The 26,573-nt window shown below is 41.1% G+C and overlaps 1 protein-coding gene across 2 annotated transcripts in view; it reads right to left on the bottom strand.

The window, feature by feature from the left end:
* Positions 1-6,648: 6,648 nt before the first annotated feature.
* Positions 6,649-26,573, bottom strand: part of DISC1 (DISC1 scaffold protein) — a 394,443-nt gene continuing 374,518 nt past the window's right edge. The window contains exons 12-13 of one of the 2 annotated variants that reach the window (XM_007989799.3): positions 16,968-17,085; positions 6,649-6,788 (exon numbers count right to left, since the gene is read on the bottom strand). In XM_007989799.3, coding sequence (XP_007987990.3) covers positions 6,649-6,788; positions 16,968-17,085 — 258 coding nt within the window. Of the gene's footprint in view, positions 6,789-16,253; positions 17,086-26,573 lie in introns of those variants that run through there. The other variant, XM_073011848.1, reaches the window with a different exon arrangement.

Raw genomic sequence — 26,573 nt, 5'->3', positions numbered from 1 at the left:
CACAATCAATCACCTCTCAGGTCTCTTTGATCCAGGGCTCAAAGGAAGGAGACTTGATGTTATTCCCTAACCCAGAAGGGAGAGAATATGGGTTTCAGAGAGTGCTGAATTTTTCGTACTAAACCCCCAGATGTAGTTGTTCAAGAAAATGGTGAGAACAAAATCGATCTCTTGTCTTTAAAGTGATAAAAGTTTCAATGATAGTCATTCATTTCTGTATTAGTCCATTTTCATACTGCCATAAAGAACTTCTCGAGACTGGATAATTTATAAAGGAAAGAGGTTTAATTGACTCAAAGTTCAGCATGGCTGGGGAGGCCTCAGGAAAATTACAATGGTGGAAGGCAAAGGGGAAGCAAAGCACCTTCTTCACAAGGTGGCAAGAAGGAGAAGTGCTGTGTGAAGGGGGAAGAGCCCCTTATAAAACCATCAAATCTTATCAGAACTCACTATCATGAGAACAGCACTGGGGAAACTGCCCCCATGATTCAATTACCTCCACCTGGTCTTTCACCTGACACATGGAGATTATGGAGATTATGAGGATTATAATTCAAGGTAAGATTTGGGTGAGGACACAAAGCCTAACCATATCAATTTCCTTCTCATCTTAAAATCATCTGATCACATTATGCCATAGGTCATACTTGCCTTTTTATTACCAATATCAGGTGCATACCCTAGCACAGTGCTGGGCACACAGTAGGTAAATAAAGAGCAGATGAATCCTGCATGAGCAGCAAGGAGACCTGGGCAACCATTCAACAGCCTGTGTGCCCTGCCCTACTTGAGGGCCTACTCTCAGGCTCATTAATTATGGTTTTTTTCTTAAAGAAATGATTTTATTTTGAATAGGTAAATATATGCACACAGTACCAAATGTTTAAGAGAATAGTATAGAGCAGAAAAGTAAACCTTCTTCCTATTTTTTTTCCACTAAGTCGCCTGGATACCTTTCCAGTGATAGCTCTGCAGAGACAAGCACATATGTACATAAATATTTTTCTTAGCAACTGTAAAGCATTCTATACTGTGAATGTACAGTAATTTATTTAACCAGTCTCCAACTGATGCAAATGAAAATGTCAGTTGTTTCTCATTTTTGTCCTTACAAACAACGGTACAAACGCACACCTGCAATTCTGCACACAGGTACCACTGCAGCTTAAGTTTCTAGACACAGAATGGCTAAAAGGATGAATGGGAGAATACATATGGGGGCTAACTAGACATCTATTGTCCCATTTGGGATCAGGAAATATTTATAAATTGACTGATGGAAATTTTTAAATTTATAATGCCTTCCTATCCAAAAGCTTAACGTGTCTTTCCATGTATTCTTGTCTCATGTCCTCATCTTAACATTTCCTTCATCTAAGGCTTACGCATTTCTTATATAAATGTATTCTTAGCCATTTTCTCTTGCTTTATGTTGCTACTGAAAATGGGGTCTTTTCTTATACTCGATCTCCCAATAGTCTGCACATATGAAGCCTGTTGATTTTGGTTGTGTTGATTTTGATTGTGTTAATTGTGTGAAAGTTTTTCTACTGATTCTCTTAGGTTTTCAAGCTTACAATAACATCATCTGTGAATATTAAAGCTTTATTTTTTCTTTTCCAAATTGTAACCCTTCTATATTTTTATTGCCTAACTAAATCAGCCAATATCTCCAGTAAAATATTTTCAGTGGTATTAAGGGTGTCTTTGTCATGTTCCCAACTCTTAGTGGTAATGTTATTTTCAATTTCCTTAATCTAGGAGTCTGGGAATAGAATATTTCATGACTTTCTGATTTACTGATATCTGGAAGTAAACACATATGCAATTCTAAAGCATGGCTTTATTATAAATGTTTTGTGTGATGTAAGTAATTGTACAATTAATCATCCTGTAACAGAAAGATGAGATGAATAAACCTGATACATTTTTCTATCATTCATACTTCAAAGGACAAAAAATCATCAAGGTGCACCATGGCTTGGATATCAGCTTTTATTTTGTATAACAAAAAGTAACCTTAATGAAGCAATAAATTATATGACAAAATTCAAAGATCAGATAAGGTGAGGATATTAAAAATAAAAGTATTGAATTACGTATACAAGAAGGCCTTGACCAGTAAATGCATGGTTGCTTTTCTCCACAACACAGAATTCATAATACTGGAACACTTCTGAAAAACACCAATTGGTTGAGGATCTTCAAGAAAATCTGCCCAGTGTCAGGCTGTGAGTGGTTGTTGCTGGGATGACTGGGGAATGGTTAGGTTAGGATGACGGTGGTGTGAATAGGTTTGTTGAAGCCTGTCTGAGCCTAGACTTCACAGTGAGGCTCCCCTGGCAGTGTGGGAAGCCTCATTTGCCCCAGGCTCAGTTTCTTTGACTCCCTAGCCAAGATTTCCACAGTGGCCATGTGTTCTTCACCAGGTGAACAAGTTAAGTTCCATGGCTCAAAATCTCAAAAGGACATGAAAGGAATTTTAGGAAGAGCACTAGTTAAGAGCATGCTGCCTGTCTGTGACTGTTAGGTTCACTATTACTCCCCATTTTACCAGCTCTGTGCCTTAGAAAAAGGGAATTAGCCCTCTTAAGGCTCAGCTGCACCATCTACAAACACCATCCTTATAAGGTTGATATGGGCATTACAGGATATGACTATAAAGGGCTTAGCATGGTACCAACCCTTACATGTTTCTGGGGTGGGGGAAACCAGTCTTACTGCAGGGAAAGATAAGTTTCCAATATTACACACTAATTTGGAGAAGGATCAATTCAGTTTTGAAATTTCAGAAAGCTGGCCGGGTGCAGTGGCTCACACCTATAATCTCAGCACTTTAAGAGGCCGAGGTGGGTGGATCGCCTGAGGTCAGGAGTTTGAGATCCTCCTGGCCAACATGGTGAAACCCTATCTCTACTATAAATACAAAAATCAGCCGGGCCTGGTGGCAAGCGCCTGTAATCCCAGCTACTTGGGAGGCTGAGGCAGGAGAATAGCTTGAATCCAGGAGGTGGAGGTTGCAGTGAGCCGAGATTGCGGGGCCACTGCACTCCAACCTGGGTGACAGAGCGAGACTCCATCTCAAAAAAAAGAAAGAAAGAAAAGAAAGAGAAAGAAAGAAAGAGAGAGAGAGAGAAAGAAAGAAAGAAAGAAAGAAAGAAAGAAAGAAAGAAAGAAAGAAAGAAAGAAAGAAAGAAAGAAAGAAAGATTGATTGATTTCAGAAAGTTGGATGGAACTGGGACTGTTGTGATAGACAGCATGTCCTAACTCAGGCCAGTGAAAGAAAAATGGGTGACCATTTGAAAGCCAGCATTCCAGCAAGGCAAACAGTATAATATCACACATTCTCCCACACCACATCCCAGTCACATCAGATTCTAACTCATCATTTTCAATATGTGCTTTTGCTTATGGTCTTGGCTATCTCCAACATAAATTTTTATTGTTGTTGTTTTGCTGCTTTTAAATCTAAGCCTTAACTTCTCTTGGATATTTTTATGTTCCCCTGACAAAAACTGCTCTATAGTATGATTGAGGATACAAATCCTGTGTCTCCCAGGGTCAAGACACAGTGGCTTAAGACAGTGGGGTTGTCCTGAGGAGGTTGTGTAGCCAGAAGCAGCACTCTGGCCCTTAGCAGGCTTTCTGAATGACACTCTAAGACCAAGCCAAGACAACAGATGAGTTACAGCACATGGTTAAAACATTACTCACCTGCCCAAATACTTCAAAATTTGCAGCAGGGAAATGAACCCACTATCTACTAGAGGTACCAAAGAACCCTTATTTGGGGTTCAAATAATTCAAGACAGTTATTAACTTGCAGAATTTTCAAATACATCATGACCTCACAGAATTATTTCACGATGGTGTCTGTATAATACAAAATACTTGCGCTAGTGACGGTTAAGATGTCTTGTGTCTGGGAGGCTTTTTAAAAAGACATATGTCGAAGTAGGAATTTGTTATTGGCAATGTGGCCAATCCTGACTCTTCCCAAGTTTTGCTTCACTGGAATTAATTCAAGGACTCCAAGTGCCATGCGACCAGTTCATAATTTTCTTTAGACACAATTATAAATAATTGAGGAATTTGGTTCATCATTGAAAAACGAAGTCCAGGAACAAGCTAATTATACTTATTATTAAAATATGTAGAGTGTATTTTGCTCAAGATGAAGCCATAGGGAACACAATCAGCACATTCACATATTGTGTTTTTGGTTTGTTTCCTGGACCCCAGCCAATTGCTGGCTTCAGCAGGGCCATCTCCTTGACTGAGGACAGAAGTGCGGCACAGCATGGAAGGCTGAGCAAAGCACCAGATGCCTTCTGGAAATGCCAGTGTGACTTCAGGAAATAACAAAAATGGCCTCATATCCATGGATCCTAGTGAAGGCAGGAACATCACTGTCCCTAATCACATATATGAGAACAGAAGCACAGACAGAACCACCACTGGATTAAATTTACCGATCTGTGGCAGGTAGTTATTAACCTCAACACTCTGCAAAACTGTGAGTGTGGTTTCCACAGTGATGTAAATCAGAGTTTGGACTTGGACTTCCTCAGAGAATGCAGTGCTGTACAATACTAGATCTGTGGGATATGAATAGGAGTTACATGAAAAAAATTCACAGTCCATTGAGCTTGGAAAGTTTGAGGTTAGATAAAATCAAGTGAGTTTACTCACTATAAGTTCTCTCTCAGACTAATATATTAATGCGCATTGTGGTTCTCAAGCAGATATTATGGTATGGTGTATTTCTCAAAGGTACTTGACCGGAGAGGGGACTCCTTTGTTTAGAGAGCATCTCTTGGGGCCACCTTCCTCAGTGCACTTTGGAAAGTGCTGCCTAATTGAAATCAGCCTGTTTTGCAGCTGTCTCAATAGGAGTCCCAGCTGGGCCAAAGAAGCAGCCCAGCAGGAGCCTGAAATGCCCTTGCATTTTTGAGTACTGCACTGATTTACTAAGTACTACATTGCCTATATAACTGCCTATATATTGCCCTGTGTCACTGAGTTCTGTGCTGTCCTACTGAGTACTACACTGTGTTACTGAGCACTCCACTGCCTTACTGAGCACTGCACTGCCTTACTGAGCATTGCACTGTGTTACTGAGTATTGCGCTGCCTTACTGAGTACTGTGCTGCCTTACTGAGTACTGTACTATATTACTGAGTACTGCACTGCGTTACTGAGTACTGCACTGCCTTACTGAGTACTGTACTGTATTACTGAGTACTTCACTGTGTTACTGAGTACTGCACTGTATTACTGAGTATTGCACTGCCTTACTGAGTACTGCGCTGTATTCCTGAGTACTTCACTGCCTTACTGAGTACTGCATTGCCTGAGTACTGTATTGTATTACTGAGTACTTCACTGCCTTACTGAGTATTGTACTGTATTACTGAGTACTGCACTGTTACTGAGTACTGCACTGTGTTACTGAGTACTGCACTATTACTGAGTACTGCACTGCCTTACTGAGTACTGCACTGTATTCCTGAGTACTGCACTGCCTAACTGAGTACTGTATTGTATTACTGAGTACTTCACTGCCTTACTGAGTATTGTACTGTATTCCTGAGTACTGTACTGTGTTACTGAGTACTGCACTATTACTATTACACTGCCTTACTGAGTACTGCACTGCCTGAGTACTGTATTGTGTTACTGAGTACTGCACTGCCTTACTGAGTACTGCACTGCCTGAGTACTGTATTGTGTTACTGAGTACTGCACTGCCTTACTGAGTACTGCACTGCCTGAGTACTGTATTGTGTTACTGAGTACTGCACTGCCTTACTGAGTACTTCACTGCTTTCCTAAATGCTGCACTGCCTGGCATTGAGTGAAACAGGTTCCATGGGAAAACAGAACAGGCTCAAACATTTTATACAGGTTTCCCCTGATCCATCCACAGCCTCACTGTGGGTAAATTTCAGAATGTCCTGATGAAACACAGACTCTCAGGGATCCTTTCTTCAGGTGCAATCATTGCCACAAAAGGAAAATTGAAAGGTGGCATACCACTGAGAGGCTGCTGTCTTACCAAAATATCTTTTGGAAGTTGCATATTAATTTTTCTAAGATAATATTAGATCACAGGAGAAGTAAGGTGAAAAGCTGTTAATTCCAGACTCTGAGGTTAATTAGCTCTCTTAGATCGTGCACCTGTAGGAACGTGTAACAGGTATGATGACAGAGTCTTATGCTTGGTTTCCTTTTTATAGAATCTTGAATCAGGAAATATTTTAGTTGCAGCAGAAGACAAATGCTACAGGGAAAAGAGACATTTTTCCAGAATTCACCCCAACTTCTCTCTAATGGGGGCTGAGATGAAAATATTCTCAAATCCTGTGTAAGACATTCCCATGAATGACATGGAAGAGAAATTTTTGAGTGACATTTGGAAGGAAATTCAGCAAATCCGTCTCTCTCTCCATATTCCAATTTGCAGACTCCTCAGTTTCAGACTCATGAGAATGAACATGAGCCACCTTTCCACTGAAAGACCTCAAGGCTCTGTATCTCCATAATTAATTCAGGCACATTAGCTATGCAGGGGGAGGGGATAGCAGCCCCCCGGGTCCAAACTGTTGACATGGCAGCCCACCTCCCTCCCCCATCCCGTCTCTCCTCAGGCTTGTGCTTCCCGGACACCAGCTGTCATGCAGGAAGCTGCAGCTTCTCTTTCCCCCACCTCCTTTGCCGGCTGGAGCTGCAGGATCATGGCCTGCAGAGTTTCCTTCACCATCTGGAGCTCCCTCTTGAGAGACTGTGGGCACGTTGTTAAGGAGCACATTCGAAGGTGATGGTGGCCCTCTGCAGCCTCCAAGGGATCGAAGAGCATGTGAGCCTACTGGAAGCAGATGGGCACTGCCATCTAATTGCAGTTTCAAGTTCTTTCAAATTGTATGAATTAAATATTAATATAAATTTTATACTTTTTCTTTTAAAATGACTGCAATTTCTACAATGCCTGAGGTATTGACTATCTCAAGTCAGGTCTTAAAAAGGAAAGGGAAGAGTCAGCTCTTAGCCGAGACAGATGGCCAACTTAGATGCTCAATGATATGCAGTTGGTGTGACCATAACTCCGGCTAAACCCCAAGTTGGGGCGGGGCAACTGTCAGATGCAAATACTCTTGACAGTGGAAAGGGTAGAATGCTTGAAATCAAAATCTCCTCGAGAAATACAGGATTTGGGGTCAACATAAGTCGGGAGAGGAATATTGGACCAGACTCAGTTATTAACACGGTCTCTGTTCACCATTAACCAGTCTTGTCACCCTATGCAAACCGTTTAAAGCCTTAGTTTTCTCTTGGGATGATGACTTTGAAACCCCTCCAGGTCTAACCTGCTGTTATCTGTTAGTATATTCCCAGGGCCTAGGAAGGGCACTCAAGACTAGATAGAGTCCATCAAAGGACAGAGAGTTTGCTTTTTCTGGCTTGGTTGGTTGGTTCTTTTTTTTTCTTAAGCTGTCGGGCTCTTCATTTTCTAACCTATAAAGTTATTTCTCACATGGAGAAAACAATCAAAGAGAACTTAGCAAACAGTAATAGATAAGGCTGTAGTTCTCTTAAGAAACGGGTTCTCGTCTGGGTGTTCAAGCAGGGGAATGTTTAACCAACAGTGGTTTTTCTGTCCATACATCATCCAGTTCATCCTTTCCCTTTTTACTTGTAGTCAGAACAACTCTAAGGCAAATGCAGGGTGAGAGTTGGGTTTAACAAGCAAACTGATCCATTTTCATCCAACAGGGACCAAGGAGGAAAGTAGAAATATGTTGACACCACCTAAATATGCTGAAGTCATCACATGAAGCCAGACCACTCCAATAGTACTAGATCAGACATGGAGGGAATGGAGAGCTTTGGGAAAGGGAGTCTGACTGTTTACAGACCACCTACACTACCATGTGGTTCTCCCAAAGTGCAATGTCAATGCAACGACAAGAGAAAAAGACACCCTTACAAACCACTGTGGAAAGCGTTCCTTTTCTTTTTCTTTTTCTTTTTTTTTTTTTCTTTTTTGAGACAGAGTTTTGCACTTGTAGCCCAGGCTGGAGTGCAATGGTGTGATCTCGGCTCACTGCAACCTCCGTCTCCGGGGTTCAAGTGATTCTCCTGCCTCAGCCTCCCAAGTAGCTGTGATTATAGATGTGTGCCACCATGTTAATTTTTGTATTTTTAGTAGAAATGGGGTTTCACCAGGTTGACCACACTGGTCTCGAATCCCTGACTTCAGGCAATCTGCCTGCCTCGGCTTCCCAAAGTGCTGGGATTACAGGCATGAGCCACCATGCCCGGCCTCCTTTCTTTTTTCAACAAGGAACTTCAGAGGATCCTGGGAATTATGCAAATGAATCTCTTCTAAGCAAATGTGCTGAACCACCCTGAAAAGTTCTGGCAGTTTTTCACCTTCTTGAAGCTTCACCAGACTCTATCATTTGTGTAATTTACATGCATTTACTACTAGGGTTCTCTCCTTGCATTTGAACTTGAGGAAAATGGGAAGCGGGTAGGAGGGGACCCAAGGGAGGAAAGAATCCAATATTTGCCTTTCTTTTTCTTTCTTTTTTTTTTTTTTTTTTAAAGAGGCTTTGGTTGCTTCCATTTCTTGCATAGCTCTGCTAATCTTTAGTGAAAACATATACGACTTCACACAAGCAAAAGCGTAAGTGGTCCCAGACTGAATACCAAACTGGAATTTAATCACAAAGTTATGCTGCATCTATGAAGAGCAGGCACGGAGCTTAAGCAGTTTATGAATCCTGACAAACTCCTGAGGTTTAATTGCCTTTGACACGTAGCCTGGGACTACATGCCGCTATTTGTAATGTGCTAAATGATGACAAAGGTTTTTAGAGAGAGAACGTGAATCAAAATGTGATGTTTCTTTAAAAACTCATAAAACTTCTGGCACTGGCAGAGCACACTGAAAAGGTTAAAAGTAAGGAGTGAGAAGTTTCAAAAGCAAAAGATGAAGTTAGTCTATAACTAAAGTAACACATCAGCCCCTCATACAACAATTACTAACACAGATAGGTGTCAGAAAACCAGCATTTGAGGAGGTAACTTCCTAGCTGTGGTGAGCTTGGCAAATCATTGAATGCTTAATTATTCTACTTGTAAAATACTGAATCTCGTACCTTCCTCACAGGGTTAGGGTTCAAAGAAATATTTTTTCCTTGTGAGAGTACAGTGTCTTTTGTGAGTCGTCATGAGATTTAAAGTTTATTTCCTAATATAACAGAAGCAACAAATACCTTAGGCTCTGTCAAAGCAGGGCTGGACATCAGAAATCCTAGAAACCGCATTTAATGAGCCTGTGGGGATAACAATAATAAAATAATAATAAAATCATATTTTATTTGCAAAGTACTTCTCTCTAACCAACCTGCCTCTATGATCCCTTACAAAGTGTGAGTTACAAAGCATTTTGGATATACTGAAATGGAAGAGTGCCCAGGGAAAAATGCACAATGGGGTGGGGGAAAGGACATTCTAGAATAATTTGTATGGAATGATCCTAATTTTGCAAACAAAGACTATTGAGATAAGCCATTTATAGGTCTAGAAAAGGGCTTCAGGAGGACAAAGTAGTGATCTCCAAGTAGAGGCACTAGGAGGGAAACAGCTTTTTTATTTTCCATACTTCTGTGATATTCACAATGGAAATGCATTGCTTTCATATTTAAATCAATATGTTTATAAAATAAACCACTGGAAACATTTCCCTGTTAAGCAGTTGGGAGAAATGAAAGTGCAGAGAGAGATCCTCATTCTTTCTTTCACTCATTCAAACATTCAAATGTTTCCTGAGTTTCTACTGTGTGTTAACAAATGTTATGGACACAGCAGTACAGGAGTAAATCAAAGTCACTGCTATCATGGATGGCATAAATACCTACGAGAGCAGCAGAAAGTAAACAGGCGCCATGTTGATAGTATGTCCAGCTGTGCTGTGTTCACAGTGAGATGGGAGGAGCTGTGGGAGGACCTGGAGCAGAGGGGTGACATCGTCAGTTTGGCTGCTGTATTGAAAATGGATTAAAGGGGGTAAGGGCAGAAGCAGAGAGTGACCAGTTAGGAGACCACTGCAATCGTTCAGGCAAGAAACAATCATGGCTTGAGCAGGGTAGTGGCAGTGGAGGTAGGAGAAGTGGCTAGATTCTGGATGTGTTTTGCAGATACAATCAAGAGCATATGGTGACAGACTGGATGTGGGACATGGAAAATGGAAAAGTCATCAAGAAGGACTCCCTGATTTTTTATCTGAGCAAATAATTAGAAAAACATAAAACACATCTGTATTTTATTAAGAAAGAGAGGACTAGGAATGAGCGTTTGGTGTTTTTGGTAGAGGAGGGAAGGAATTGGATTTTAGACAGGATAAGTTGGACAAGCTTATTAGCCAAGAGAAGATGTTAAGTAGAAAATAGATAAAAGTCTGGCATTCATATTGAACCATATATTTTTAAAAAATATTTTGCAACATTTTCTCACTGACTTACAGAAAAATAAGCTATCTCATTTGATATATCTAAGCAAGATCTTAAGGCTAAGTAGTAGCTATAATCAGATTTTCTGATCACTAATCCAATAAGCTCATAGTTGAAGCCCATTGAGACACTTGACCTTGACCTTAATTTTTGTCAAAGAAATGAAAAACAATTGGAATTTTAGGCAAATTGAAATTTTAGGCAAACTCCAAAAGTACTGAAATTTTAGGCAAATCCCAAAACTAGAATAGAGGTGCTAACTGCACCTAACTGCAAGAATAGGCCTCAAAAAAGCAAAATAATTCTTATGAGGCCTGAGCCTTAGGGACCTGAGTTGCTAAGTATCTGCCCCCCATAACAGATATGTCACCAAGTACCTGTGGTATCTAAGGAAATTAGCAGATTCTTTAAAACAACATCACAGGGATGAACATCCTAACATCTTTAAAACACCTTTGGAACCCAAGCCCATTCTTTACCTCCCTGGAATAGACTATCCACATGCAGGTAAGTATGTAACTTGTTAAAAATGTCTGTGTTTGCAGTTAGCAAAGGAGTAAGACAGCAGGACACCTGCATTCAGGAATAGATGATAAGGCAATATTGTGATTTGGGGCACCATTTGTAAAAGATTCTGGAATTCTTTAGCTGGAGTCTTCTGTTTTTATAAGAAAACAATTGAGTGTCTTACTGTCAATGAAATGTCTAAGTGAGCATTTCAATGGCTTAATCAAATTTAGGTCTTCGGTTCATCTGACCTAGTTTGATTCAAAAAGAAACAATAGTACAAGTTGAGCATCCCAAATCCCCAAATCCAAAATTTGAAATGCTCCAAAATCCAAAACCTTCTGAGCACTGATGTGATGTTCAAAGGAAATGCTCATTGGAACATTTCAGAGTTTGGATTTTTGGATTTGGTGTGCTCAACTAGTAAGTATAATGCAAATATTCCACCATCTGAAAAAATCAGAACTTCAAAACACTTCTAGTCCCAAGCATTTCGGATAAGGGACCCTCTTATCCTTTGAAAGTGCTGCTCCTATGCTACATTATTTCTTCTTACCACCATTCCTTCCTGGGTAGCCACTACAGCCCATAGTGCTGGAGAATTTAGTACTGGAGATCCTCATGGAAAAGCCATGAGGATCGCAGTCTTTTAAGAGAAAAGAGGAAAACCTTGACTATACCCAAGACTTGATTCAAAGAATTTGATACTTGTACACGGAAACTCTGTGTTGCCTACCTTGTGCCAAGCCCACCTTGCGCTTAGCCAGAAGCAGGACAGCGCTGTGTCTATACCCTTGCCCTCCCCCACTCACTGTGGGGCTCCAACTCTTCCTTGTCCCGCTTCAAAGCCAAGTGAGAGCCTAAGGAAAGAACTGTGACTACTATATCTGCACCAGCCCATCACTCACAAAGCTTTAGATACTGCCATCTTAGGCTCTGGGTTTTCTTTCTTTCCTTTCTTTTCCTTTCTTTCTTTCCTTTCCTTCTTTTCTTCCCTTTTTCTCCCTTCCATTCTTTCCCTTTTCCCTTCCCTTCCCTTCTCTTTTCCCTTGTCTCTTCTCCCTTCCCGTCCTTCTCCTTTCCCTCTCCCTTCCCTCCCCTTTTCTTTCCTCTTTTCCTTTTCCTTTCCTTTCCCCTCTTTCCCTCCCTCCCTCCCTTCTCTCTCTCTTTCTTTCTTTCTTTTTCTTCCTTTCTTTTCTTTCTTTTTCTTTCTTTCCCCTCCCTCCCTCCCTCCCTCCCTCCCTCCCTCCCTCCCTCCCTTCCTTCCTTCCTTCCTTCCTTCCTTCCTTCCTTCCTTCCTTCTCTCCTGTTCTCTCTCTCTCTCCCTCTTCTCTCCTTCTTTCCTTCCTTCCTTCCCACCCTCCTTCTTTGGCAGTGTCTTACTTTGTTGCCCAGGGTGGAATGTAGTGGTGTGCAATCTCAGCTCACTGTGACCTCCACCTCCTGAGTTCAAGCAATTTTCATGTCTCTGGAGTACCTGGGACTACAGGTGTGCACCATCACGCCCAGTTAATTTTTGTATTTTTAATAGAGATAGGGTTTTGCCATGTTGCCTAGGCTGGTCTCGAACTCCTGGTCTCAAGCAATCCACCCATCTCAGCCTCCCAAAGTGCTGGGATTAAGGTGTAAGCCACCACACCCGGCCAGGCTCTGGATTTTTTAATCTATAAACTACATGAGTGGAGCTCCATGATCCACATGATCCCTCTTCCAGCCCCTCAGCTCTAGAAGTGGAAAACATCTCCAAGGAGGCAGGACAATTTCCCGTAATTCCTGTTACCTTTGTCTGTTCAAGCTAAAAATTTGAAAGTTGAACTAAACCAGGGTCCTACAGAGTGGTGGTGTTTGCGCACAAGCCTGGATGTATTTAGAGCACACCATCGAGCCCCACCAAAACTAATCAATTGGGCACCATGCACTCCAAATAAGCAGCGAAATAGAATTCCACAAGGGCTTCCCAGACGTGAATGTAAATACAACCGCAAATAGAACCAGAGTGTCTCTACCTCGTCTATGACTGAGGGGCAGGCGGAGCTGCCCTGAGGGCTTTGAAATATGCCAAAAAGGTACATATCACAAGTGTACTTCTTTTCCTTTGAAAGTGTGTCGTAGAAATTGAAGGAGGAAGAAAATGAGAAAATTCCTGCTTAAAAATCCACCTTAATTTGGAAGGTTTTTGGTTACAATATTTTGAGCATGGAGGAGACATCGCACACAATCAAAAAGTTTTTCAAAACATAACTGCTAATTAGGACCCCAGATGACTGTGAAAATGCACTAGAGATTCACGCTAATGCTCCTGGAAGTCCCAGCTTGATTGGCTGTGAAGTCACACCTCCTGTCCCCTTCTCAGGCACTAGGTGTAGCCACCTCTCCACCGCCAGCTCTCCCAATTAATGGTGCAGGCTGTTTTCAGACACTCGCTGCCACAGTAGCTGATGGGTTTGTGTTGTTATTTGGTCATGCTACATGTAATTTGGTGAGCCTGTCAGGATGATGAAGAGGCACGGGCTGTTTCCTCTCCCTCCTTGGATTTGTCAATCAGTGTCTTCTTGATAAAAGTAGGAGACGCCCAGTAGGCTGCCCATAACACGGATATTAAATCAGGAGGCCACAAGGAGCTATTTGGAAACTCAGTCCCACTGCCCACCCCTAGCCTCTGTTGATGCCACACTAATAGTCCTTATGCACACATATGGTTTATGCAAAAACTAAGTGTTTTCCACACAAAGAATAAACATCCATGGTAGCATCTGTGGCTTGAGTCTTTCAGACGTGGACGTCCAATGTGGGCTTACATGAATCACATTCCAATGTGGACTTAGATTAATTGGGTAGCCTCTACCTCACATGCACAGCAGGCTCTGGCAGCATGCTTAATGGAATCAAACAAAATACTGCACTCACTGTGCAATCCTTCTGTATCGTTGACAACAAGCTGTTTCTTTCAGCCACACTCAGCATTGTATCTTTGATCAAACATGGAAATATAAACCAGTCAGAGTTTGGCTGTAGGATTCTGGCAGCCTCTCTGAATCTCTAGAGAAGCTCTAATTTGAAACAACGGCTTTTGTTTCTGGAGGGGAGCCTCCGTAGAGCCATGTAAACATGTCTTTCTATCTTAGGGTGTAATGTTCCACTCAAATTTAAGTGCCTCTTTGTATGAATTCAAAGACACCTTCTGTGTATTTATTCTCAATCAGTGACAGAACAAAAGACTGGAATTTGAAGAAAAGTCTGGATTGAAATCCATATTGCGGTGTAGATTTTATTGGAGGGAGGGAGAGAGCTGACTTCAGTACCTAAACCAGTGCTTCTCTGCTTATCATAGCAGAGATCAGCGAAATTCTCAAAAAACAACATCAGTAAAATACTTTTATTATAGCTTAAAATTTTAAAGTAATTGTGTGTTCCATGGAACAGACCTGTCCATTTACGTATAGGCAATAGCTGCTTTCTGATGGGCCAAATAGGACCATGGGGCTTGTGGCTGGAAAGTTCTGCTAGTCATCAGAAAAGACCTTGTGCCAGCCAAGTCGTTCTTATTTTTTGACTGTCAAGTCTTGTTTTTTTCGACTGTCAAGTAGGGATAATAATCCCTATCTATTTATAGACATTTTATTAGAATTAAATGACTTTCCATCTAAGCTATTGTGGAGCTACTGATTGACTCCTTTAAGCGTTTATTACAAAATAGTTGAATCAATGTACCTTGAAACTTTTTGTGCATAAATGGGATATTCTTGGAGCTTGTGACTAATTTACTAAGAACTGTGAGACAAATGGACTTGGATAACACTTTTCTACCTAAAATTATGTACTTACCCATGGCTACGTTAAACGTACATTGTGAATATGGCCTTATTGAACCCCCATAAAAACCTTAGAGGTGTATGTTATCCTGATGTTACAGATGGGAACCCTAATGCTTAAAGAGGCATTATCACTTATCCATGATCCCACTGCTACTAAATCTGGCTTGGATCAGCTGTGGAAAAACTAAAAGGATCTTGTTTAAACACTGCTTAACCCCTTTTATTCTCAGGGGTCTTTACTACAGCTGCCTCCCAGCTCTAGTAAAAATACGATCCAATTCCCCAGAATCAAACTAACCTTTTAGAAAATTTCACAACAAGAGACCAGCACAGAACCCTGACTGCAGCCCTCAGAACTGCTACCTGAAGACAGAGGTACGTCCTACTCAGGAACTGCCCATTTGCTGGGCTGGGGAATGGGAACTCCTTCATATCCACGGACTCTCTGCAGTGGGTTGCTCCTCTGTGCCCCATCATCTGCCCATTTGCTGGGAGCCATACCACCTTAGACATGCTCAAAGATCTGTGACCCCATGAACATGGAATAAATAAAAACGCCATCCTTATTCTATGTTTCTATGTTTCTTTGGGAAACTTTCTGATAATAGCTTAAATACAAGATTCTTAAGAGGCAGGAAATTATGAAGAACAGAATATCTGCTTTTCAAAATTTACCTAAAGCAATGTGAAAATCGTTGCTGATTAAGTTGAATAAATTTTCTGCTCAGCTTAATAAACAAGGTCAAAAATATAAAGTTATAGCAAGGAAGGAAGCATAGCATTGGATCTATCATTAAATCGCAGATCTGAGTATTTGTGACTAAGATTAATCCTTGGCCATTCAAAGCTACTTACACACACACACACACACACACACACACACACAGCCCATAAAGTATGGTAAAAACTGGAATTCTAAAAAGTAAGACAGCAATGACAAGCAAAGACCAAAATAGCTAAATTTCCCACAAACGCATCTAATAAAAGACATTCTACTGAATAGAAAGATGAATAGGGAAGTGTTTTTGGCTACAGAAGTGTCAACTTGTGATTAAATAACTGAAAGGATATAGGGCTGCATATCCCTTCATCCACTGTGTACCCATTCGTTTGCTCTCAGCAGAACTAACCAGTGACAAACTGTGTCCACAGACCAACATAGAATGGAGTGCTTCATACGGATGCATACCTAAGCCAGTATGTTCTCAAGCCATCTTGCTCATTAGCAGCTAGTTTTGAGGAAGGTGTTTATAGGTTAACACCAAGGATGTTAAGTCTGGTGCAAGAAATTCTATCACTGGGAACCAGAAAGGACTAAATTCAGTTCAACCATGTGTACATGGTTAGAAGTTGAAAGGAAATAATACAAAGTCCTGTTTGTTTTGTTACTCTACTGCCCCTTACTAGGTAGAGTTGCTAGATAAAGAAACTCAGAGGTGGATTTAGGACACTTGGTATTGAAAAAGCTCATAGGAAAATGAGCCAGTCAACTGTTTTCTTCCACCAGGGCCACACAGAGCCAGCTTTACACCCACTGGAAACTGCATTTTGCTTTGGCTTCCTTGTGTGCATGTCTGAACTTAATTGTTAGTGGTTGGGTTTAGCAATTAAAAATACTGAACTGCGGCTGGATGTGGTGGCTCAAGCCTGTAATCCCAGCACTTTGGGAGGCCAAGGCGGGCGGATGACTTGAGGTCAGGAGTTCTAGATCAGCCTGGCAAACATGGTGAAACCCTGTTTCTACTAAAAATACAAAAAAATTAGCTAGGCATGCTGGCGGGTGCCTGTAATCCCAGCTACTCAGGAGGCTGAGGCAGGAGAATCGCTTGAACCCAGGAGGTGGAGGTTGCAGTGAGCTGAGATCACACCATTGCACTCCAACCTGGGCATCAAAAGCGAGACTCCATCTAAAAAAAAAAAAAAAAGAAAAAAAAAATACTGAATTGCTTACTGAAAACTAGAGAGAAAATGTTTCATACCTGATAATCTCAGAGATCTGAGGTGCTCTGCACTATACATAACGACAGCATCTATTTGTTGCCATCTTCTGAGGCATAACTACCTTTTAAAGAGTTTCTTCTATAAAATAACTTTGTCTTGCTTAATCTGCAAGATGAAAAGGATATGAATGAGATCTTCATCATGACTGTGGATTGCTGTGTGAAGTTGATCTTCCAAGTACAATAGCTTCTTGCCTATGTCTTCACACTTTTCTCCAAGTTCTGCAGAAAGGATGTAAGATTCCTGGCGAGAGGGGTGGGGGAAACAAGATCACTGGTTAGAGCCGTGAACACAGACAGCACACAAAGGGAAGCTTCCTGGAAAGAGCTCTCCCAGTTTCTGCACCTCAGTCAGAATTGTGCTAGGGCCTGTGTCTCCCCTGGGGATCAAACTTGAGAAGTTGTGAACGGATTTCAAGTTATGACCAAAGAATGAGCTTTGTCTACATAGTTCCACAGGCTACCTCCCTTGTCTGGTCATTTCAAAGTGCTACTTCCAGTATGTCAAGTCCCAGAGTGGATTTATCAAACAGAAACTCTGAATCTTCCAGCTGTATCAATGGGCAAATTCAAAATTTAATAGGGATTCTAAAAAAAAAGTGGGGAGAGGGGTCATAGCAGCAACTGGGCTAGCCTGTAAGGACAAAGGGAATATTCCTTTAAGGACACAGGAATTGACTAGGGCACTGAGCATTTGTTTACACATTGACCACAGTCCCTGAATGCTAGAATATAAGTGCCATGAGGTGTATATTGCACATACAGCTGCTGCTACCACCACCATACATGGGAGCTTAAGCCCCATAAGAGCAGGATGATGATGTCTTGCTTGTTGCTGGTCCTAGAGTCCCTGGCATAGTATCTGGCACATGACAGGCAGGTAGTATTGATTGATTTAATGAATGAACAGTTGAGTCTTAGAGCTCCTTCCTTCTCTCACATTTTCCCTTCAAACTTATTTCTATGAGCCAGAAAAGGGCCTTCTTTATGTCACCTTCCTGCACAAAACCACCACAGAGCAGAGTCTAAACTCTGCCTTCATATGACCTGGCACAAAGCCCATGGTTCAGCTGTATCCCCTCTACTCTCCTAAAGGCAAGCTAAGCTTTGCCAGCCAGACTAACCTGGTTGCCTTCTCTCATGCTGTTCTTTTTGCCCATGCATTCTTCCCCATTCTTCTCTGAAACCCAACCTTTCCTTCAAAGGCCCCAAATAATAATTTCACCTTGTAGGGCAATCATTCTGATAAGTGCTGTGTCCACTCAAGTGAGGTAAGCTCCCTGTGGGTAAGGGCCATGGGTTCATCATTCATCCCAGTGCCCCAAGTTGAATGCTGGGCATGTAGAAGGCCACAGACTTGTAAAGGAAAACAATAAACAAGGTTAAGAAAATGAGAACAGAAGATAGAGGTTCTTAGAATAAAGCAGGGGGAGAAGCAAGAAATGAGCTCAGAATTAAAACTTAAATGTAAAGGTAGTATTTCCTCAACTAAGAGTGAAAAGCTTAGAAGATACACTAAAAAATTAGTGCAGGTCAGACGCAGTGGCTCGTAGCTGTAATCCCCGCACTTTGGGAGGCTGAGGTGGGTGAATCATGAAGTCAGGAGTTCGAGACCAGCCTGGCCAACATGGTGAAACCCCATCTCTACTAAAAATACAAAAATTAGCTGGGCATGGTGGTGGGTGCCTGTAATCCCAGCTACTCAAGGGGCTGAAGCAGAAGAATTGCTTGACCCCAGGAGGCGGAGATTGCAGTGAGCCGAGATCGCAACACTGCACTCCAGCCTGCGCAATAGAGCAAGATTCCGTCTCAAAAAAAAAAAAAAAAAAAAAAAAGGCCTAAGGTAAACTATTAAGATATGTATTCAGCTTAAACTACAAGGTTACTACAAAAGCTACAGTGAATACCACACAATAATATCAAAATGCCCAGGTGTGCGATAATAGTCCCGTTAAAAGGTCTTTGGAGATGATGTGTTATATAATATTATAATCAGGATACACAAATAACAACTAAATTCAGGTATATAATTTGACTTTTGCTATATTAGCTTTAAAATTTACATGCCAATGGCCAACTACATTAGAATAAAATAGTGCTAATGGGAACTGCAAATAACTATTGTAAATATTAGAGAAGTCTAGTATATTGAAGAATGAGCTATAAGCTACAGAATGAGCTATACACATTTACTGCAAGTAAGTGTATATGGAAAAGAAATCTAGTGGTAATAACATACAATTGTGGGGACATATGGACACAATTAAAGGAACTTTAATGTGAAGCACCCAGGAAGGCTTACTTGAAATTGACCATAACAGTGGTGAGAACACAGCAAATATATAAAAATCACAGATACATATATATATGTATATATTTTTTTCTGATCCCAAAATAAAATTATCAGTCAAAGATGTGAAATTGAGGGTAGAAGATTACACGGAAGTGTAGGAACTGGATAATGAGTAACACCGTCATCACACATGAAATCAATGAGACACTAAGAAAAAGAACATCTGGGAAAAAATGATTGACAGTCATGAAACCACAAATCATACAGGAAGGAGAAAAATACACTGTTAGCAGGAAAATATATATGACTGAAAACACACTTAAAGAGAGAAAAAGCATAGACTCAGAACAGAAAACCAAGGAATTTAAAACACCCTTAAATGAAATCAAATGACTCAATCTTCATCTTACGGCTCCAACAAATATGAAATCAAAGCTAAATTAAACAAATTTAAAATACAGTTTTACATTTCTCCCCCAAACATATAATTCCTGCTTGTTTGCCTTTTTAAATTATGTGCAGATTGATAGTAATGGCATAAATTTTGGAAAGCAATTTCAGACCACATAACAAGCATTTTAAATTGTTCGTATCTTAGGACCCAATAATTTCCCTTCCTGGAATCTATCAAAAAGAAATAATTTGTTCATTTAAATTGAAATAACTTTTATTAAGCTCTTGTAATAAGCATGGAAGAATGCCTATCACATATATGTCAAATAGAAATAAAAGATTTTTCATGCAAAAATGATGGCATTAAAAGTATGGGAAAGAGGAAATAACTGTCCAACAATAAAGGGAATAGTTAAAATAAGTTCTGGTACATTAGATTTGAATTTAGCCACTAAAGTCATTTTTAATAAAAGAGCATTTAATGATGATGAACTAACTCAAATAGGCAAAGCATTAAAATATTTATAATTATTATTTTATGGGGCAGTATTACAGGAAATTTTTATTTTCTTCTTTATACTTGCCTGAACCTTTAACATCTCTAAAATTTGGAAAAAAGTTACCAAAAACCCTAATTCAAACCATAACGAAAAAGGAAGAAATTTACCTGAATTTTTTTTAGTTTTTTTAGAGATTAAAAAACAAAGAATATAGCATAAGGGAACAATTCAGAGAGCTCAAGTCACCTTGTTAGCTAACAGAAGATCTGACTGGCATTCTTTTGTGGGGCTGGTTTTCCAAGGCAGTTACAGGATCTCTCTCAGGCTTGTGCAGGAACCACTACTTGTTGGTCTGACAGCTTGTGATTCTGAACTGAGAGGATATTGAACGTGAACCAGGTGGATATGACTTAAGAGATGTATTACTTTACTATAAGGCTCTCACTTGGAATCTTGGGAATAGAATTAGTTTAGACCTAAACTGACAATTGACAGCTGATGAGAGAGTAGATTAATATGTTTCTATCAATCTGATGAAAAATTCTGTTCTGTCCAAAGAAATCTGTCTGTCCAGAGAGAGCAGTGTGGGATCAGAACTATGGGTATCAGCTGGGTGTGGTGGCTCATGCTTGTAATCCCAGCAGGCGGATCACAAGGTCAAGAGAGACCATCCTGGCCAACACGGTGAAACCCTGTCTCTGCTAATAATACAAAAATTAGCTGGGTGTGGTGGCTCACACCTGTAGTCCTGGCTACTCAGAAGGCTGAGGTAGGAAAATTGCTTCAACCCAGGAGGTGGAGGTTGCAGTGAGCCAAGATCGCACCACTGCACTCTGGCCTAGCAACAGAGAAGACTCCGTCTCAAAAAAAAAAAAAGAAAAAAGAAAAGAAAAAAAGAACCATGGGTATCAGCTGTGCAAAGTTACCCAGGTCCTGCCTACTAGCCCATAAATCAGGGACTAGGCAAAACTTCCTTGGCCATTTCCATACCATGCCCAGGTATGGCAGAGTGTAGCTGTGGTCATAGCAACACACTTTTCTGGAACATTGCCTCTCCACCATCAAGAAACAGAGTTTATTACTTCTCCTATTAAACCTGGATGGCCCTTGAAATTCCTTCAATGTATAGAACATAGTGAAGGTGACACTGCCTGACTTGCAAAGTCAGGTCATAAAAGGTGACATATCTTTTTAGATCACCCACCCTGGGACCCAGCCTCCATGTTGTGAGGAAGCCCAAGCTATGGACGGGCTGTTTATAGACATCTGGATGAGAGCCTCAGCGAAAGCCCTAGTCAACAGCCAGACTTGGGAAGGACCGAACCTTCAGATGGTCCCAGCCCCTGTCTTCAAGTCATTCAGCTAACACCCAGACATTGTGGAGCAGAGACACCCTCCTCACTGTGCCCCACCCCAACTTCTGATCTACAGATCCACAAATATCCTAAATAGTTCTTTTAAATCACTAAGTTTGTGGTGATTTTAATGCAGCCATAGTAGCTAAAACAGTGGGCTTACATGGGTTGTCCCTACACAGAACCTCGCATGAGTGGATAAAACAATTGCAAAATGCTAGCAAGAAGTGCATCTTCACTGGTACCTAGTTAGGGAGCTAACTGACGAGACTTTTGGAGCTCACTAAAGTGCTAATACCTCTCAGGGAGGGGAGCTCCTACCCATGCAGGGCACTATGGCCATGAGGCTGGGAAGTGCAACAAAGACATTACGAGTGGCCACTGCCACTGGTCAGTGATCCCAGATCCCTGGCTCCTAGTTTAATATGTAAGTTATTGAACAGTACAGGCACATTTTCTGAGGGGTGTGTGTGTGTGTGTGTGTGTGTATGTGTGTATGCACCAAGTATAGTCAAAATTTCCTAGAAAATTCCTCAGGAAGATATGCCACAGTAAGTCCAACATATCTGATTGCAATGCAACCCACAGGGGCCTCACGTTCTTCCAGCTTTAGGAGAAATGGCTCTTTCTTCAGTGGACACTTAGCAGAGCAAGGTGCTCACATCACGAGAGGCAGAAAGGTAAGAAACATACAGATTCCTGTCTCCCGGGCCCTCACACTGGCCTTGGGACACACCCACTGCCTAGACTGAAGGACAACACTGCTGTCTATTTCAATGATCATGTCCTCCTGGTATGTGATATTTATATGTTACGGTCACACAGGATGGCACAGTCTCTGCAGGAAGCATCGAGCGTATTACACTACTTCTAGTTTTTCCCCTGCTTTGAAAGTACCTTGCTGGAGTATGTTCTCTCAAACCAGTGGGCTTTAGGCCTTATTCTGCAGAGATCCCCCGGCAGGAGGAAAAGGATTTTTACTGTCAATCCTACCCCAATTTCTAATTGTATCTGTTTTATTTGTTAAGCCTTCGTAGAAAGCTAAATAAATAAATAAATAATGGGAGCTGTTGAAGAGAGTTTGTTTGCTTGTTTTAAAATAAAAGAAACTTTTTTTCAAAGAAAGTATCCTTAGTGAAAGCTTTGGAAGCACTGCCATTTCTGTTTAAGCCAAAATAGTGAGTTGTAAGCCAGGTGTTTTAATCAGGAGGCTGCGCCTTGGGTTATAACTGCAAGAGAAATGGAACTTCCTTATCTTAACACCATCTTGTTTCCCAGGACAGCAAATGCATTTACAAAGCTCTGCCTCCTTCATGGCTACTAAGAATGTCGGAAACCTTCCCTGAGAATCTTAATACCTAGAAGGAGAGAGTGCTGCTGGATTTGGTAGGGGTCTTAGGAACCATCCTCAAGATTCAATTCCTTCTTTTACACACAAGAGGCTCGAAGAGTCCTTTAATTTTTATTTATTTTTATTTTTTTTGAGACAGAGTTTTGCTCTTGTTGCCCAGGCTGGAGTGCAATGGTGCAGTCTCGGCTCACTGCAACCTCCGCCTCCTGGGTTCAAGCGATTCTCCTGCCTCAGTCTCCCAAGTAGCTGGGATTACAGGCATGTGACTCCATGCCAGGCTAATTTTTGTATTTTTAGTAGAGGTGGGATTTCTCCATGTTGGTCAGGCTGGTGTCGAACTCCCAACCTCAGGTGATCTGCCTGCCTTGGCCTCCCCAAGTGCTGGGATTACAGGCATGAGCCACTGCACCCGGCCAAAGAGGCATGTAACTTGGACAAAGTGGTGATGGAAAGAAATCAGAGAAGCAAACAGCGAGCGCCTGAAGACGTGGTGTTCTCTTCCCCTCTACCCTCAGAACTCTGCAAAGTCTCAATTCCTGGAGCGTTCAGCCTTATTAAAGGGCTATGCTCCCTCCAGGACACAGAGGCATACTGAGTGGAGGTGACAGTGATGATGACCATGACAACCTGGGATGCAATGATGGGATGCAAGGAGCCCCCATTCACAAGTCCATAAAATACCAGGCTGCAAGCAGAGAAAAGCAAGCGGGCACACGGGAACGGCGGCGAGAATGTCTCCTTTCCTAATAAGAACATGAGGATCTGGTCCCATCTCTCCCATCAACTCTGTAGATTCCAAATAAACATAGTCTGAACCATGTCCACAACTTCACACACCGAGCGTCTCTCTGTGTGCAATTTGTAACTTTTGCTCCCATTTGTATTTTAAATTAAATGTGACCAAAAAAGAGAACGCCTGCATGACTGATACTTGCTAATTAAAAATGCTACCCACTACAAAGCCACCGGGATTCCTAGCCGAAATGGAGTTTTGTAGGATTTGCAATTCTGAATGGATCATTTAAAATACAGGTTGCTTGGCAGTTCAAAATGTCTTTGAAGACGCTCCAGTAATTTGTCTTGTCAGGCGGTCCTTTCAGCAATTCAAATTATTATATTTTTTCCTTTCTGAACATCCATCCCATCATTTAACCCTAGGAATAATTGTTTTCCCTGCGGGTCAGAATGAAAAGCAGCTACAACAGGTAAATGGTCTGACTGCTACACCTAACACCCCCTCTCTTCAAAACCCTGCAGATTCCACTTCTTCCAGGAATACTTCAATCCCGATTCTCCAACCCTGCCTGCCTCTGGGTAAGAGGAGTTCCTCCCTGCGTGTGTAACCACCTGTCTTCCTCACCAGATGATGACAGAATGATGTCCTGCCCCTGCCTCTGTCGTCCTACCTTGCTCATAAAAGGTGCCCAGTAATGCTTGTTGCAGGAATGAATGGAGACTCCTGTATCTTATGAGAACTTGGAAGAAGCTGTGCTGTTTTTCAGACTACCAAGAGATCATTTCACCCAAGTATAAAGAGTCAGGAAGGAAAACCAACAAGAAGAACCTTTCCGGATGCTGAACACATGCCTTTGCCTCTGTGCAGCCAAGAACAGCCTGGGTTAATTTTCTTGCCACAGGGACAGTCATGGGATCCTGGGGTCCTCCACAGTACTGCTGTACACACATGGCTTTTATTGGCCTCCATGAAAGCCCTACCATCTTCCCTGCTGTCCCTCCACACGGGAATGATTCAGTAGCACCGACTCAGTCGGGCAATATTTCAAATATAATTTGCTTAACTCACCTCATGATCAAAACCCATAGGCGGGAATGTTTGGGCAGAAATTTTCAGCTGTGTTGAATTAGAGCTGATGTCAAATTTCTGTCCTGCTCATCCAACTCAGGGAGTGTGATTTAAAAACAGAAAATGGGATTTCTTTTGTTAGGCAGGATTTTCCCATTAAAGTGACTTTCAAAAAACATTTTTCTATAAAAGTGTATACCCAGAAAAGCATTCAGTTGCTAGCCTGAGCAGATGTCTAAACCACATGCCCCAGTGAGAAGAACAGCCACAAATTCCATGACCAGGGTCTCCAAGGACATTTTTACTTAGTTATAGTTCCCATAACAAGGCTTAAGTCTTTCCCTATGACATTTGGAAGATACCAACATTTAAAATTTCAGAACTGGAGCTTATATTCAAAGGGTAGGGAATATATTACTAAATAATAATGGTTGTTTTGATACGAGGAAGTATCTGGAAACAATAGCTCATCAGGCTGTATCTAGAGTGATGAGGAAATCATATTTATTATTTCTATTCTGAATAGAAAATACCTTTGGAAGAGGTAACTGTTTACATTAAATTGCTAGGTAGGCGGGTACTACTGTGGCTGCCAACTCTACTTAGGAAAAGCTTCCACACCTAATAGAGCAGACATTTGCAGAAATCTTATCATCAGTGGAGATTTGCCACAAATTTGAGCAGACGGACTACACCTTGGGTTGAGTCACTGGATCAAGATGATTTAAATAGTCTATTTCTTAAGATGCTGTCAAGAGTTATTTTAAAGGGAGGGGCTATATGAAGTCTGTAAGAGTGTCAAGAAATAGAATAAGAAAAATCTCAAAACTGAAGTAAGAAGTACTGCTAAGATTCTAAGATTAATCTGAGAAAGCAGGCAGTTACCCTTCAGGTCTCTCTTTCAGACATTGTGCTGGGGGCTGTGCTGAGAAGTCATCAGTTACTTCCACCCTTGCTAGGGATCAGTGGTGCCGGGGAGGGGTTAGTACCTGTAGCTCTAGCATGAACCTCCACCTTGGAATACGGTACTCTTTGCTGTGACTCAACTGCTTACCCAGATCCTTATTTCCCCTGGCTATGTAATAAGACATCAGCAATACCTATCCACAAAAGTATATTTGCCAATCCACAAAAAGATTTAATTCCTGCAGTGCAAGTCACAGGCTACACAGTAAGACAAACAAACACACGCACAAAAAGGACAGGTGTTCCCTTATGGCCTTCAAGCCAACTGTTTACATATTTTACATATTTTGGGGCTATAGCAGTATTTAAGTTTTTTTTAAATTTTAAAAACGTAAAATTGAACACAGCACACACACATGCTTACAAGCCAAAAACGCTACTTGAGCCTCATAATGGTTGTTACAGCATGAAGTCTCACTCCTTCTCCTCTGCCTTGAGGTAAACCCGATGTGATTACCACCATCCGTGAGCTTAGCTGATGCATCAAACCATTTCCTTAGTGTAGCATTAAAATCACTATCTTAAATATGTTCCTTTGGGCTGTTTTCCAAAATATATGCTTGGCAAATACATTCCAGGAATGCGATATGGTTTTCTCTTTCTTTTTAAAATACTATCTAGATAAAGAATATTTAGTTCAAACAAATGCCTGCCCACAACACAAAGAATATATTTCACATGTATTTGACATAGATTTATGGTGTTTGCCTTTTCATATAAATGCCGAGTTCTACAGTCGTGTAAATGCCAATAAGCAGAGAGGCAAAATTGAGACACTAAGCGTATATCTTTATTACTCTGATACGAGTATTCATCCAAATATTCAAATTATCCGGTTACTCTGAGTAACTGCATATTTCTTTTAAAAGCATCCAGATGTCATCAGTGGTAAAGAAAGCATCTGATATATTTAGACATCTTTAGGTCAAAGCAAACAATGAATTGTCTTCAAGTATCTGCATGCTTGTTTTCAAGGTGGCTCGGAGAAACAGGCTCTAAATAAAAGTAATTAACAGAATGAAACAAATTGTTAGAAGAAGAAATTGCTTGCTAATTGGCATATGTTAATT

Source organism: Chlorocebus sabaeus, chromosome 25 (genome assembly GCF_047675955.1).
Source record: "Chlorocebus sabaeus isolate Y175 chromosome 25, mChlSab1.0.hap1, whole genome shotgun sequence".
In the NCBI taxonomy this organism is placed as follows: domain Eukaryota; kingdom Metazoa; phylum Chordata; class Mammalia; order Primates; family Cercopithecidae; genus Chlorocebus; species Chlorocebus sabaeus.
Note: the sequence above shows the minus strand (reverse complement) of the source record. Positions and strands in the feature narration are given on the sequence as shown.